Source organism: Drosophila suzukii, chromosome X (assembly GCF_043229965.1).
Source record: "Drosophila suzukii chromosome X, CBGP_Dsuzu_IsoJpt1.0, whole genome shotgun sequence".
NCBI lineage: Eukaryota > Metazoa > Arthropoda > Insecta > Diptera > Drosophilidae > Drosophila > Drosophila suzukii.
In genome coordinates this window covers 8,967,990-8,984,933 of record NC_092084.1, presented here as the reverse complement: position 1 = coordinate 8,984,933, position 16,944 = coordinate 8,967,990, and the positions used below count along the sequence as shown (strand labels likewise).

The 16,944-nt window shown below is 37.7% G+C and overlaps 1 protein-coding gene across 7 annotated transcripts in view; it reads left to right on the top strand.

Annotated features, from left to right (window-relative positions):
• Sh (Potassium voltage-gated channel protein Shaker) overlaps positions 1–16,944 on the top strand; it is a 153,640-nt gene that overhangs the window by 48,955 nt on the left and 87,741 nt on the right. For 2 of the 7 annotated variants that reach the window (XM_065867788.2, XM_036820811.3), the window contains exons 1-2: positions 13,047–13,117; positions 13,310–13,348. The exons of 4 other annotated variants lie outside the window; for them this stretch is intronic. In XM_065867788.2, the coding sequence (XP_065723860.2) occupies positions 13,062–13,117; positions 13,310–13,348 (95 nt within the window). In that variant the 5' untranslated portion in view covers positions 13,047–13,061. Of the gene's footprint in view, positions 1–10,667; positions 10,861–13,046; positions 13,118–13,309; positions 13,349–16,944 lie in introns of those variants that run through there. One more of the 7 variants, XM_036820813.3, reaches the window with a different exon arrangement.

Below are 16,944 nucleotides of genomic sequence, written 5' to 3'. Positions count from 1 at the left end.
AATAGACTGTATTCCAAAATTTGCCCTTCATCACAAGGATCTTATTGGTTTTCATGCCATATTTCCTAATGTGTTACCGAAAAGGATACCAAACCTAAGGATTCTTCCTATACTCGGAAGTGTTTAAACCTTAATTGCAAGGGAATGCACTCGGTGTTGAAAGTGCTAATATTAAGCTTTCAAATGTTTTCTATATTGATATTTGTTTCGGAGCTATAAGCTAAAGATTGACATAGCCTTCAATAACAGCTTTGGTCCCTTCATACATATATGTTAAGTGTAAGGTAATTTTGAGCGTAGGTGCATATTACCACATTATCGTATGTGGGATTTTCTGTGTGTAATAATAACTCGAGAGCTGTTTGGCGGTTTGGCACGGCGTGTTTTCCAAGCGGGCCAATACTTGTAAGCGGCTTACTGCCAGGCATCAGCAACAGAGGCGGCAACAAGCCGCAGTGTAAGGAAAGCAACAAGCCAACGGGCCAACAAGCCAACAAGCCAACAAGCCAAAGTTAAAGCCAAAGTGAAAGCCGCAGACCAAGTCGGCAAACAACGATGGCAGCGAAGCCAATAAATCAAAATGTCAAGATGATGGCCTTTGAAGTGCTTTCGGGCTGACTGAACAGATTGCGAAGGTGCCAAGGGGGGGGGGAGGGGGTGGTGCCACCAAGTGGGTCGAAGGTGCCAGCCAAGCTGGGATATCCAACAGGCAACAGACAACAGCCAACAGACATTAGACACAAGACATCAGGCATAAGACAACAGACAACCGACAGCGGCCAACAGACGTCGCTTAATTTCGCCAGGGAGCCGTGAATCTCCCGGGGAAATGACAAATTAAATGACAAGAACTGTCGGCTCAGAATGCCAGCGTTTAGTTAGCCCCGGGCTTAACACGAATCCATCTCGTTGGCCGGCGAATTCGGGGTGTAGCTAAACATATTGATTGCTGTTAATGCGCTCTGACCTCGGGCCACGTTGCGTATGAGTAATAAATGCATGCAAAATCATTTGCAAATGGATAGGCAGAAGGGAAAGGTGGGAAAAAGTCAAAAGTCACTAAGAAAAAAAGCCAGTACTTAGCTTAATTCTGAATATATACTTTTAAAGATTGATTTTAAATAATAATACATTTTTTTTATACATTTTATACTTGTTCGATATTCAAAATAACACATTTGTGGGTTCATACATTATTACAAATTTAAGGAAAATAAGTAATCATATAAATATTTTGCCTTGTGCAGCGGTTTTTTACGACTCCAGCAGACGCACGGCCGAAAGTGCATTCAGAGTTGGCTTCTTTTATGGCCCAGTTAGCAATAAAAACTCAAGCACAACACCCAAAAGCTTCCAAAAACAAACAAGAAAAAATATGCTAGCAGCTCCACTTTTTCGATGGAACTGAAATTGAAATTTTATTAGCATATTTCCCTGCTTCCCCAAGGACTTCGCCTAGAATTCAATCAGGCTGATTGAAGCATAAGGTTCTTCAAAAGGATTCCGAAATTGCACTTAAAGAAATCTGTCAGCTAACCGCAAACTATTTAATAACTTACAGATTGATGGATTTCTTTTTCCTCCCTAAAAAATCAGTGTTTTTTCTGCCGAATTGCCAATAGAGGTCAGAATAAGGAATGTCATACCTCGTTGAACTCGTAGTTTTATTTCCAATCTACTGGCATTCAAACCTGATTATTTATTATTTTAACAATTTTTTTCAAAAAAACCTGAAACCTGAAAAAAAATGAAAAAATGGGTCAAAAAATAAATTTCCTTTAAAATGATTGGGATCGTTAGCTTAGGATGTTAGCTGCTCAAAAATTTCATTCTTTTGGCTGTACGACTTGATTTGGCTAAACTACAATGAAAAACCCGTTAAAAAATGGGTATTTTTGACCAAAATCTGAATCCCAAAAATAAACGATGCAACCCCTTACAAAAAATGACAAATTGGGTCAAAAATTAAATTTTCTTTAAAATGATTGGGATCGTTAGCTTAGGATGTTAGCTGCTCAAAAATTTCATTCTTTTGGCTGTACGACTTGATTTGGCTAAACTACAATGAAAAAACCGTTAAAAAATGGGTATTTTTGACCAATATCTGAATCCCAAAAGTAAACGATGCAACCCCTTACAAAAAATGACAAATTGGGTCAAAAATTAAATTTTCTTTAAAATGATTGGGATCGTTAGCTTAGGATGTTAGCTGCTCAAAAATGTCATTCTTTTGGCTGTACGACTTGATTTGGCTAAACTACAATCAAAAAACCGTTAAAAAATGAGTATTTTTGACCAAAATCTGAATCCCAAAAATAAACGATGCAACCCCTTACAAAAAATGAAAAATTGGGTCAAAAATTAAATTTCCTTTAAAATGATTGGGATCGTTAGCTTAGGATATTAGCTGCTCAAAAATGTCATTCTTTTGGCTGTACGACTTGATTTGGCTAAACTACAATCAAAAAACCGTTAAAAAATGAGTATTTTTGACCAAAATCTGAATCCCAAAAATAAACGATGCAACCCCTTACAAAAAATGAAAAATTGGGTCAAAAATTAAATTTCCTTTAAAATGATTGGGATCGTTAGCTTAGGATGTTAGCTGCTCAAAAATGTCATTCTTTTGGCTGTACGACTTGATTTGGCTAAACTACAATGAAAAAACCGTTAAAAAATGGGTATTTTTGACCAAAATCTGAATCCCAAAAATAAACGATGCAACCCCTTACAAAAAATGAAAAATTGGGTCAAAAATTAAATTTACTTTAAAATGATTGGGATCGTTAGCTTAAGATGTTAGCTGCTCAAAAATGTCGTTCTTTTGGTTGTTCGACTTGATTTGGCTAAACTACGATAGAAAAACCGTCAAAAAATGAGTATTTTTGACCAAAATCGGAATCTCAAAAATAAACGATGCAACCCCTTACAAAAAATGAAAAATTGGGTCAAAAATTAAATTTCCTTTAAAATGATTGGGATCGTTAGCTTAGGATGTTAGCTGCTCAAAAATGTCATTCTTTTGGCTGTACGACTTGATTTGGCTAAACTACAATGAAAAAACCTTTAAAAAATGGGTATTTTTGACCAAAATCTGAATCCCAAAAATAAACGATACAACCCCTTACAAAAAATGAAAAATTGGGTCAAAAATTAAATTTCCTTTAAAATGATTGGGATCGTTAGCTTAGGATGTTAGCTGCTCAAAAATTTCATTCTTTTGGCTGTACGACTTGATTTGGCTAAACTACAATCAAAAAGCCGTTAAAAAATGAGTATTTTTTGACCAAAATCTGAATCCCAAAAATAAACGATGCAACCCCTTACAAAAAATGAAAAATTGGGTCAAAAATTAAATTTCCTTTAAAATGATTGGGATCGTTAGCTTAGGATGTTAGCTGCTCAAAAATGTCATTCTTTTGGCTGTACGACTTGATTTGGCTAAACTACAATCAAAAAACCGTTAAAAAATGAGTATTTTTGACCAAAATCTGAATCCCAAAAATAAACGATGCGACCCCTTACAAAAAATGAAAAATTGGGTCAAAAATTTAATTTCCTTTAAAATGATTGGGATCGTTAGCTTAGGATGTTAGCTGCTCAAAAATTTCATTCTTTTGGCTGTACGACTTGATTTGGCTAAACTACAATCAAAAAACCGTTAAAAAATGAGTATTTTTGACCAAAATCTGAATCCCAAAAATAAACGATGCAACCCTTTACAAAAAATGAAAAATTGGGCCAAAAATTAAATTTCCTTTAAAATGATTGGGATCGTTAGCTTAGGATGTTAGCTGCTCAAAAATTTCATTCTTTTGGCTGTACGACTTGATTTGGCTAAACTACAATGAAAAACCCGTTAAAAAATGGGTATTTTTGACCAAAATCTGAATCCCAAAAATAAACGATGCAACCCCTTACAAAAAATGACAAATTGGGTCAAAAATTAAATTTTCTTTAAAATGATTGGGATCGTTAGCTTAGGATGTTAGCTGCTCAAAAATGTCATTCTTTTGGCTGTACGACTTGATTTGGCTAAACTACAATCAAAAAACCGTTAAAAAATGAGTATTTTTGACCAAAATCTGAATCCCAAAAATAAACGATGCAACCCCTTACAAAAAATGAAAAATTGGGTCAAAAATTAAATTTTCTTTAAAATGATTGGGATCGTTAGCTTAGGATGTTAGCTGCTCAAAAATTTCATTCTTTTGGCTGTACGACTTGATTTGGCTAAACTACAATCAAAAAACCGTTAAAAAATGGGTATTTTTGACCAACATCTGAATCCCAAAAATAAACGATGCAACCCCTTACAAAAAATGACAAATTGGGTCAAAAATTAAATTTTCTTTAAAATGATTGGGATCGTTAGCTTAGGATGTTAGCTGCTCAAAAATGTCATTCTTTTGGCTGTACGACTTGATTTGGCTAAACTACAATGAAAAAACCTTTAAAAAATGGGTATTTTTGACCAAAATCTGAATCCCAAAAATAAACGATGCAACCCCTTACAAAAAATGACAAATTGGGTCAAAAATTAAATTTCCTTTAAAATGATTGGGATCGTTAGCTTAAGATGTTAGCTGCTCAAAAATGTCGTTCTTTTGGTTGTTCGACTTGATTTGGCTAAACTACGATAGAAAAACCGTCAAAAAATGAGTATTTTTGACCAAAATCGGAATCTCAAAAATAAACGACAAAAAATGCAAAAATGGGTCAAAAATTAAATTTCCTTTAAAATGATTGGGATTGTTAGCTTAGGATGTTAGCTGCTCAAAACTATCGGTCTTTTGGCTGAACGCCTTGATATGGCGAATCTACAATTGAAGAACTGCTAAAAAATCCCATTTTCCTTCCTAAACCATCAAATGAGAAAAGTTGCGAGACATTAAACGTAAGAGCAAAACAAATATTCCCTGTCTACAAAAAGAGCTCACCACAATTTTGAGGCGTGGGAAATGTCTTCAGGTAATTTCTTAATTGCCGCCTGTCGCGGAAAACGGAAATGGGCGTGGAATTCGGCGTTGAAATTTCTGACAGCATCTCCTCAATCCATCTCCATTTGTTTTCGGTCGGCGGGGGGGCGTTTTCTTTGGTTCGTTTGCTTCGGTTTGCATTTCCTTTGCATATTTATGAGGGTGGTGGTCGAGGAAAAGTCGTGGAAAGCGAGGAAAGCGGGCAAGGCGAACAGGAAGCATTGAACACCATCGAGTGGAGGTGCTTATCTCTCGCAGAGGAATAGACCACAAAAAAGTAGGAAATTCGACGCTGCGGAGGCTTTTGCCTTCGGCTTTTCGCAGGGCAACGCAAACAACAACAAAATCAACAGAGGAAAATGTTTTCACAGTTTAACTGAAGCAGAAGAGCTAAGCTAAGGCGATCCAAGTCCGTAGAATATTTTTTAATGAATTTTAAAGCTGGAGTCTTTTTTTTTGTCTTTCACTAAGTATTATTGGTATTTTAGGAGCACTCCAAAGGAGATGTTTTATCAGCTTTGAAGGTATCTATCAGCTAAAGTTTTAATTCAGTTTGCTCTTCAAAATAGATTAAATTAAACGATTTCTAAAGAACAATTCTAAAAATCATTGGAACCATTTTGTCTTGCAAGATTGAAGTATTTATCTTATTCTCTAAATTTATTTTCGTAATTGTAGTAATTTTTTTTTTAAATTTAAAGTAGATTTACATACAATCCAATCTTAAATTAAACGTATGTCACTAAAAACTCCCTTTTGTTAAAATTAAGATTTGAAAATATATGCTATTTTTTAGTTGGTAGACATATTTCATTCAATAAGAGATACATTTTAATTTCGTACTTCAATTTTGTTTATCCATTTTCCCGTTTCCTTATTTATTTCAATTGTATTCCTCTTGTCTTTGCCATTTCAATTGCCTCAAAAAAAAAGGAGGAAAATTCGCAGGAAAGGAGAGATGTTGGAGCGTGACTTTATGGGGGGCGGGATGGCAGTGGGTGGTGCTGAGTGGGTGGTGCTGGGTGGTTTTGGGTCGGCGGTGGTGCAATCTGCCGCAGATGCCGAGCGCCGCTGACTGGCGGTGAGCACGTGTTCGCCTTTGACTCCTGCTGAGCAACAAATGCCGACGAGCCGAGCGAATTTCGCTGCCTCTGCCGCTGCTTCGTTCGCTGTCGCAGTCGCAGTCGCAGTTGGCGTGGGCGTCGCTGCCTCTGCCGGCGTCGACGTTGCCTGTTGAAAACTTCGAAAATTCAGCAGCAGCGCATTGGAAATTCGAAAAAGTTTACAAAAGCTAACGGGAAATGCTTTAAGGCTTTCCAAGCTCGCAAAAGCTTAAGTTTCCTTAAAGTTTTCTCTTTTTTAAGTTTAAATGAAAAGTCTGTACTCAAACCCTATTTGAAAATTTATAACCGAAAGTATAACGGTCACCAAAAACTGATATAAGCCGATTCGGGTTCCATTATCATCCTCGGAAACCAGAAATCTTTATCAACACACATTCCAAAGTTATCGTAATTTTGCAAGGAAGTCCAGTTTTTATTTACAAAATATTTTTAATATTTTAATATGTTCAGTGTTTTTTAAGTGAATTAATCATTGAACCAAAATATTTAATGTTAGGTATATGAAAGTAAGATTTCCAAATCCTTAAATCCTTTTTTGTCTCGTCATCAACTAATGATTGACCTTTTAACAAGCTCTTTGACGTCATCAAGCTGAAAAGCTTCACCTCGATCTACGACAACCGGAAAATTGTGAGCATGCAAGTGTGTGGTGAAAAGCGTCACACTTGCCCCAAAGTCACGTTTTTAGCCTTTTATCCTTTTAGCCTGCATTGTGTCAATGTCCTTTTAGCCAGCGGAAACGCAGCGAAAAATAAGAAAACGGCTGAGAAGTGGAAAAGAATCAAGCCAAACGAGGTCATGGGGTCACTGCGGTTGTGACGTCAGGGCCTGACCCCCAATCAAAAATAAAGCCAGAGCACTGACTGAAAAATACTGTCCATTCTGTAAAATAAGTTGTAGTATAAGACTTTATTTAATTTTTAATAGTTAATAGTCTAAAATACTTTAATATTAACATTAAGTCGAAAATAAATCATAGTATAAGGTTCTAAAAGTCTAAAATACTTGAGTACTTACATAAACTAACTAATGCTTCTTTTTTTCTCATTGCAGGTGAGTAAAAGCCATGAATTATAAGAATATACCTATTTACAAGTCGAGCTTGGCCAAGCAAAGGATTCGGATCTATAAACATTTCCCCACTTACTGATCAACCAGAAAGGTCAACTTAAGTAATACAATTTTATAATTTCCTCAACATAAACCAAAATATCCCACCCTTGAACTTTGTTTAGTTCGTTTTTCATCACTTAACTTATCAATCAGTAGTTCGTCAATCTTTTAAATATTATTTACATCGTTTGAATAAACATTTGCGTACTTGCAAAATCATAGAACACTTGTATTATAAATATAAAACAAGGCAGCCAAATGCCAAAATTCCTAATAAAACGCGGAAGAGTGAAAAAGAGGTTGAGACTTATACACTTGGCAGATGATGATCCGTTCGGATGATCCATTCACGCCAATCCATCATCGGCGCTGCCCTCTCAAACATTCCTACAATTTTCCTCCACCCACTTTTCGCGCTTTTCCCACCCGCCCATTTTCCCCCGATTTTCTTGTTACTCACGCAAAACGTTTTTCGTGCGAACATCAACGGCAATCAATCGGCAAATGAAAGGCAATGCCAGGAATTGTGAATTGTGAAAATGCATTAAAATGTTTCTCTCGCGGAAAATCACCCCGCATCCCCATCAAACCACCCACTTGGCAAGGGGTGTGGGTTTTCTTCTGCGACTTAAATAATCAGCAGGGTATGGTGATTTTCAGCATTTTATGATTGAATTTAATTTATTTTCTTAGGTTAAAATAACCATAAATATCTCAGCATGTTTAAAGAAATCAATAAATATTTTCTACTCATAAAAAATGTTTATAGATTTATTTTTTAGAAGGAATCATATTGATTCTTTGGGAATAAAATGTATATTATATACTTAAGTTATCATCTTAATAACAAAGGCTTGTCTAGATCTTTGTTTGACTACCTATGCTTTCTTTTAAAAAGGGGCAACAAGAATTATATATTTTATTTGAGTCAGGATTTTCTTATAGAGAAAGCTCAACTAAAAATAATTAGGCTACAAATTTTCTATATATACATATTAAAAGAAAATACCCTAAATTAGTTATCACATCATTATAGGGTACACTGGTCTTCGATTCCCCGATTGCTGACCTTCCCTTTGGCTAGACTTCGATCCGTTTCATAGTTTTAATGCTGCTTTTTTCATGAGTTTTCTTTTTAAACAAATAAAGAGGCGCACTAAAAAAGATATTGTCGACAATTGACGAAAACAGGGCAACACGGTCGACGGCTCTTTGCGCAATCTTCGCTTTTCGCCCCTTGAGAGTGAAATGAAAATGAAAATGAAAAACGAGTGAAGGTCAGGCGATTGTAAGTGTGTTGGGTATGTTTATGTTGTTAGTCTAGAGAGGCTATGAAAACGCACTTATAAGTGTAACAACATTGTTTTCTGCCCCATTCATTCACATCCGAGTATCTCCGTTGGCCGCTGTTTTCCATCAGCGGAATTCAAATATTTGTGATTAATTGAAATTGTGCAGGAGCTGCACTTTGCATTTGCCTCGATTGCCATTCGGCAGATGAAAATCGAGCAGGCCGTGCCATCTTGTTATCATCGGAAAACGCTTCCCATTTTCCTGGGCCTCTTGCCATCGATTTTCTGTTGCATGTCATTTGTGTAATCGATATTCCCCCACAAACACGGCTTGTTTGTTTGTTTTATTTCATCAAATACTTGGCTGGATGGATGGATGGGTTTCGATGCCGTGATTATCTGTATCGCCCTGCCCTCCCACTTGTTGCTCATCGCATCTGTCGTGGGTTCGAGGCATTTTGGACCAAGGCCGAGGACAGACAGGCATTTTCCCAGCCACCTCTTTCCATTTTCCGCTTTCCCCAACGAAAATCATCGAATGCAATTCGAGAATGGTTCACAAGGCTCTTGGCCATGGCACTAAGTGATTGGTTAACGATTTCGTTAAATACCTCGTTTATGCGGAAAGGCTCTCAAGGTTTTGGGATTAAATAGATCTTGTAAAAGGTTGAAAAAGATATGATATGTATGGTAAGAGTACCTAAGAACTTTGTTTTATTTAATATATCTCTTTACATATCAAATTTAGATTTATTAAATATTTGATTGTAGATTTTATATTGTTATTGATAAAGGACTAATTCGCATATTTGGGCCATGCATGAACGCATTTCCCAAATGCTGTTTCTTTGGGTCGTCGCTGGCCGTTGACGTTGCAAGCAATTTGCGTGAAAAACACTTTTCCCACAAACACACTGCCAGTTAGACAGTTTGAATACCACTCACCCACACTTCTGGGACTAACATTCGCTTTTCGAATTGCTACAGTAAATATTATCGCCTAGGTGACGTATTATGTTGATTTAAAGAACATCTTTTTCGAACACCTCATATTTGAATTTATGGTCGTTTTGAGTATAATTTATTTTGCATAAACAAGATGCTTTATAATTGGCAGAACATTTTTTGCACGAAAATGGGGAGATAAACAATTGATTGTAGTTAAAAATATGGGTTGTTTATAAAAAATATTTTTATTTTCAGAATAATATAATACTATATTTATAACTTGATGAATGATATACTTTTTTTTGCTTAATTATATGTTATTTTTTAAATAAAACCTGTAATTACTGTATGAACATTGGTATATAGACTGGATTTTCCCGCTGCTGCCGGCGTCGCTGCCTCTGCCGGCGCCTGGCGCGACTGCGACGCCGGCAGCGCTTCGAGGCCTGCGAGCAGAGCGATCTTCAGTACCGCGCACGCCGGTGATCGCTTCGCACTTATTTCACCCAAAAAAAGGAAAACAAACTACATTTACAAATACTAAAAATGCAAAAATAAATAAAACATAAAGCGGGTAAAATTCTACGTTGGTGCCATATTTTTTTTTCGAGTGCAATTGATGATTGTGTAGTGAAAACTGATAGATCCGAAGATCATTTTCCTTTGGTTTTCTTGTGAAAAGTGTCGCGTTGGTCGCCTTTGTTGTCATTCTCGTTGATGACGTTGTCAATCTGAATTTACCCTCTCCCTCTAGCGGCTTTTATCTCTCTCTTTCTAACGCACACTGCCCACAATTATATGTAAAATTCTTGATTTTTTTGTGAGTGCTGTTTTTTTTTTCCAATGTTGTTCTTTCTTTTTTGTTGTCATTTGTGTGTGCCGCGCGGCACGGTGAAAATGTGAAAAATGTGTGCGACAACTGCGGCCCCGCCCCCTCAAGCCCCCTCTCATCCACCCCTGACACGCCCCGCCTCTGCCTGCGTCGACGCCGACGTCGCTGCGTGGAAAACCAAACAAAAAAAAACAACATAGTGAAAAATAAATGAAAATTGTTTCGTTTCATTTCTTTTGTCATTTGAATATAAATAAGTATATATCTAGACGTCTGTCTATTTGTCTCCCCTCACAACCATCTCTATATGTATGTATCTATATGTATGCGTGTATCGGCTGATCTATATACGATCCGTAGAGTCTTAAGTGTTTTCCGACTTGCCAGGCGCCCCAAAGGAAAGTCGCACAGAATTGGAAAAGCGACTAAAGACGCGGAAAAGTCAAAGAAACAAGAAAGAGGAGGTCAAAGTGCAACTGTGCAGAGCGAGAAAAAGTGGAGTAGGTCGATGAATGGATCGCCTGCATGGCCCACATCACGACGACGCACGGCAGCTTAAGCCAAGCGCCAAGGTAAGCGTTCCCTCCGTACCGCCTCTGCCCCCGCCGCTGCTTCAGTCGCCGTCGCTGCCGCCGCCTCTGCCCGCGTCGCCGTCGCAGCCTTAGCCCATCTATGAGATCTATGGAGCTACGATATAATAGGCGTATTCATATGGTTTGGGATCGTTTTTAATACCATGAATCAACAATAAACATTGTAATAGATATTTTTAACAGTAGGTGAGGTTAGTATAAATTGATGCAGGTCTAAACATTCTCGGAATACAGATCCATTTTGAAGTCCTTTCTTTATGGTTGGTATTTTTAAGGTAATGATTAAAATATACTGAACTAAGACACGGAGAAAAATAATAATACATTATTTAGGATCCAGATAATATCTCTTTCGAAAAATGTTATATCTTTTATCGTGGTTTTGTACCCAGGGATACAATTTTTTTGTAATATTAATTTTAACAGTCGAAATAAAAAACAATACACAAAATGTTAAGCTCGTTAACTTTCGTGGTTGGTATTTTTAAACATCAACCACCATAAGTTTTTGTGGAAAAACGGTTTACTGTTTCAGTCCTTGAAGTACGGAAATATATCAGATATGAGACCAAAATAATTAAAACAAGTGGTCTGCTGTGTTTCCTAAGCTATTAGCGAGACAATTAAAAAAGCCCTTAGTCAGTGTGTTTCGGGATTATGAAGAACTCAGTCCCCAGTTGTTTCCCCCCTTATATATATACGAATATATTTGGGCCGTTTCGTTTTTGTTTGCCACGCGATTTTGGACTTTCCTCTACTTTTTTCTTTCGTTTTTATTTTTCTCTGCACGCGCTTCGGCTAAATCATTATTTTCCCATTCTGCATTTAAATTTGGTTTTATTATTTTCTAAATATTTACTCTGGAGCGAGCATTTAGCATTTACGACCCGGTCTGGAAAATATGCACACATGTATTTGCAGGTGCCTCGGGGCAACGTTTGAATAATGATCTGTGGGGCATCAAGCCCCAAAATAGTTGGCCAGATGATCATTATCTGCGGTCATGTAATCTCTTTTGTCATTTTCAACCGTGAATGACCCAACCTAGAAATGGAAAATGCCAAACTATTTAGGTTTTCCTATGTTGTTATATTTTTTTGTTCATTTTTTTCCTTTGCTGTCATCGATTGGCGTGGCGGCTAATTAACATGGTCCAAAAGCGCATATGCCTTGCATTTGTGTTCACTCAAGGAGCGACAGAGACGGACTGACTGAGTGCGAGTGAGAGGGGAACAGGTGATGAATATTAAGACGAAGGGTCAACCTTGGCGGCTACTTAAAATGCGCTAACAAGCGGACTCCCATGTCTCCCGGGTCTTAGCTCACCTGCCCCGTTTCCCTCTCCCGGTTAACCATAATTTCTCTCTCTTGTTTGGTCGGGAACCTCTCTTTGTTCGTACACCTTGGTGGCACTTTCCTCTCTGGCATTTCCTACTTTGGCCAAAGCCAAGGCTCAAGCTGTTCGAAAATTAAATTAGAAAGCATGACTGGAGGCCTGGTCTTAGCACCAGACCTTTAAATACACTCTCTAACCGATCAGTAAGAAAATTTATAATTCTTACAAACAAAATTTAACCTCCAGTTAACAGGTTTGTCAAAACAAGACGGTTTCAGTTTGGAAAACTTTATTCAACTGTAAACTTATATTAAAACAGCTTAATATAACTAAAATTTAAAAGGTTTTTAGCGGTTTCTGGTATTTTAAATTTACTTGGACTTAAATAAATAGCCTCCAGTTAAAAAAATTGTCAGAAAACAAAGGTTTTAGTTGGGAAAAATGCAACCAAATATTAACTAACAATAAAGTAAGCTTATGTGACAAATAATCGTATAGTCTTGGCGGCATCTGTTATTTAAAATCAACTTAAAGTTAAGCCTAACCTCAGGTTAAATTTTTTTTTTAAAAGGGTTGCAAAATGGTGAAACACCGGTAGGAAGGGTGAAGAAAACATAGCCACTGTCGATCGTCGGTGTCTTTGTGGACCGCAAAGCCGACCTGGAACCACCCAACCACCCACTTTCGCTGTGGCCGTGTCAACCTGCCACGCTGTTGCACTTTCTAGTGGCGCGCGCGCCCGTTCACATCGCTTTCTCATAAATCATAAAAAAGAATACGAAACGGTGGATTTCGTGCGTTGCGCGGGTGCCCTAAAGAATTCACAAAACTGGTGTCTGGAATTATGCATGCGGCGCCCCATGTGCGCTCGCCAGCAGAGATGCGTCACAAGAAGAAGAGGTAGTGAACTCCAGTCTCAGGAGATCCGAGAATTGAGTTACCCATAAATCGAAATTCCGAAATCCGATTCCAAAAACTGCATTGAACGGCTCGTTGCATTCGATTTGCTAATTTTGTTTTTCATATTTTTTCAATGTGTGTGCCTGTGGCTTGTGTGTAAATTCAAATTGATCCTCACCGGAATGGAGACAGGCAAAAGCAGTTTGTCATGCAGGATAATTATAAAATGATGTAAATATGTGAACCGATAACCGACTTTTCTTAGTGTAATAAAGAAATACAAAATACAGTCCCCATATCCCAGCTCAACTTTGGACTAGTTTGCAGTAAGGAATTGCTTGCAGTGTAATGCTTTAGGATTTATTAATGGAAGTCCCCACTTAGTGAGTTTTAGCTATTGTAATTTTTAAAAAGTAGGTTGTTTAAGCTTGTATTAAATTCTAAATATTTTTACTATGATATTTTATTTAAATTTATAAATTTTAGAAATTATTTATATTACTTTCTTACTTAACATACAGCTCATTTTCAGAGTTTGAAAGAGCTTAAATTACATAATTCTATGGAAAATCTAACATTTCTTCCATTTGTACCACTTAATTCCTCTGGCTGTGTAAACATATTGCTTTCCTCGATTTTGCGGGCAGTTGCCTGGAGTTCCAAGTTGGCAGTTGAAGTGGCAAAGCGGATATGTTGGACGGCACGAAACAATCCCATCAGGCCCTCCTTTGGAGTCCTTTGGCGTCCTTTGCGAGTGGTGTGTGCCTTTTGATTGCCACAACCTTGACGTGAAGCGGAAATATTTGCCCAGCACTTTTCGTCTTTGGTTTTTCTTTGTTCGGTTTCCATTTTCCGTTTCGGCTTGTGTTTTGTTTTCACGAAAATTTTTTAATTGATTTGCCTTTGTTTTGTTGTCGTTGTCGTTGTCGTTGTCGCCTTCACCGTGGCCATGACCAGTTAGCCGCAAAAACAACCTACTCTTCACTTTCCCCCATCATTTCTCCGACTTTCTAGGCACACACGCACACGTTGCTGCGAGTGTGTGAGTGAGGGGCGGGAAGCGGAGAAAAGGCCATAAATTTTGTTATTTTTAGCCTGCAAATCGTTTTGTCAGCCTTCGAGGCAAATGACTTGGTCGAGCGGGTGCCTTCATCCGTCCGACTTCCAGCTGGGCAAGATCCCCCGAGTTTACCAGCCTCCCAGCTTCCTCATCTTCAGTTTTTTTTTGCCATGCAATCCGCTGCACTCGTGGCTTTCTGTCCGATTTATTTGTTTGTTCCCAGCCCCCAGCACCACCTCTGTCTCCCTGTGGCTTTCGCAAACATTTGATCAATAATATTTTGGAGTAGCCCCCCCCCAAGAAACGCTTTCGCCATTCTCCTCACGTGCCGTGACTGCTTATTAGCCATGAAGGTTGCCGGCGCCAGCTGAGTTAAGTTGGGTTCACAGGCGAAGAAATGGGAAAACAAGTCCAAAAACCAGATATTTTATTAAAATAATAGGCCAAAAAAATGCTGACTATGCTGTTTACCTAGGAAATGGTAATCAAAAGCCATGGTTTATTAAAAAAAAAACCAGTAACTGAACAAAATCCTATTTTATAACTTTCAATTTTAATGAAAGCATTTGTATTTTGAATGCACCTTAAGTTTGTAATCCTTTTTGTCTTACAAATAATTTTCCCAATATTATTTATTAAAAGTACAAGTATTTTTTTTCTTTCAGTGCTGGCTTTGTTCAGCTTTTGCCACATGGTCTTTGAGCATGCAACCCACGGGGAGCCCCCTGCCCCACTTAACCCCTGACCCCTTACCGCCCAACCACTGACACTGGGCCAGGGCAATTTGCATGGCAACAACGGGGAAAGCAGCAGCAACAACGCGGTGAATGTGAATGTGAAAGGCCCAAAGAGCCGGCCATGATCCATGGTCCAACATTGCGTATGCGTCATATGCTCAATGTTGCTGCCGCTGTCGACAAATTGCAATCGCACATGCAATTCAATTCCATGCCATTCCATTCCCAACACCCGGCAACAATTGTCCTTCGTCCTTGCCACAATCTGACCCCCTTTTACCCCTCGCCACCTCCTAATGGAGGGGAACATGATATTGGAATTTAAATTTGAATTTGATTCGGAATATGAATGGGTGCTTGGATTTTACGAGCCATAAGTTGCCATAAGCATTTGGTGGTGAATTTATGGAGGAAATTAGGTAAATGATAATGCAAATGTCTTGTAAGACCACATATTTGATTTGTTTTCATGGGAACATATTTTATTTGTATAATTTTAAATAAGAGTAGAAGAAATTACCCTTGTACGAAACAGGAAGGCTCCCAATTGAATTTTTACCGCTGGTCGAGGCCAGGCTGGTAATAATTTACCACACAGCTGCTTTTTTACACAGCAAAAAATAGTGTATACTATATATATAGTATATATTTCAGGATAGGATTTTGTGACATTAAAATGTTTCTATGAAAAGCACTAAACCAGAAAATCACAGTCTAAAAAATATATTATAATAATACAATTATTTAAATGGTAAAAGAAGTACCCAAGCTTATGGTACTAAGGTAAAAATTTTAGGTATAAATAAGTTTTAAATACATCTTTAAAGCAATATTATTCATAAAATATTTTTATTATATACTCTGAATTTATTAAAGAAAATTATGCAATCTCGTTTGCTTATCTTTTATTGCCCTTGCATTGCAGTTAGCCTTGATTTTCCGCAGTGCATTTCGCTGCTGCTGCACACACATTAACATTAATCGTCATGCGAACGCACACATACTCACACCAGCACACACGGCACTCACACAGCGACGAAGTTACGAAACCGAGGGACCAGCGAACGAGCAAAACAAACTACGAAAATGACGAACGCGACAACGACAACGACAACACAACGACAACACAACGACAGCGACTGCGACGAACGACGACGACCCGAAGCCGAATTGAAATGTTGCCTCGGCTGTCAGACACGCACACACACTCACATTGCCACAATGAAGGCCAGATAAATAGGAGTTTAGATAGCAGCAACAGCAAAGAAATATGTAAAGTTCCTCAAAAAAAACCTATAAAGTACATTTTGGACTTACAAATGAGTTAAAATCAATCATATTTTTGCCTGGGAAATGCGGGAAAATCAGTTGCATTTTTGCCTAAAAAAAATGAACTTAATTGTTGATTTTTTAATTGATAACATAAAACTAAATATAGTTTCGGTCAAAAAGTTCGAATTTAATCTTATCTGACCTTAGATAACTTGCAATCTTAAGTCTAGTTAATCTCAAAATGAAGTAGAATCAGCAAAAACCTACAAATATATCTGATAATTTGATTATTTTGATATTTAATAATTTAATAATGATTAAAAATACTATTTTCTCAAAACAATAATATTTTATTATTGTTCATTTTGGGGAAAGAGTAGTTTTAAATTAATTAAACCAACAATTTGACTCCCTTTATGAACACTGACAGTCGGACCCTTAAAAGTATGCTACGATTTTGACCCGCACTGTTTACTATCCACTCGTAACTCGGAGTTCACGAGCTTTGGCCTTTGTTGTTCTTGTGAGTTGAGTTAAAGTCGGGCTGCCAGCATATGTGTGTGTGTGTGTGTGTGCTCGTGTGTGTGTGAGTGCGCCAGTGTGTGTTACCGCCATCTGCAGCATTTAGTTAAGTTAAGCAATGAAGTGAACCCAACTGAACCGAAACTGGCCGAAATTGAAACGACGACAACAGCGATGAGGAATCGTTGCCATGCCTATACTATATAGGATATGGGATATAGGATATATATATATGT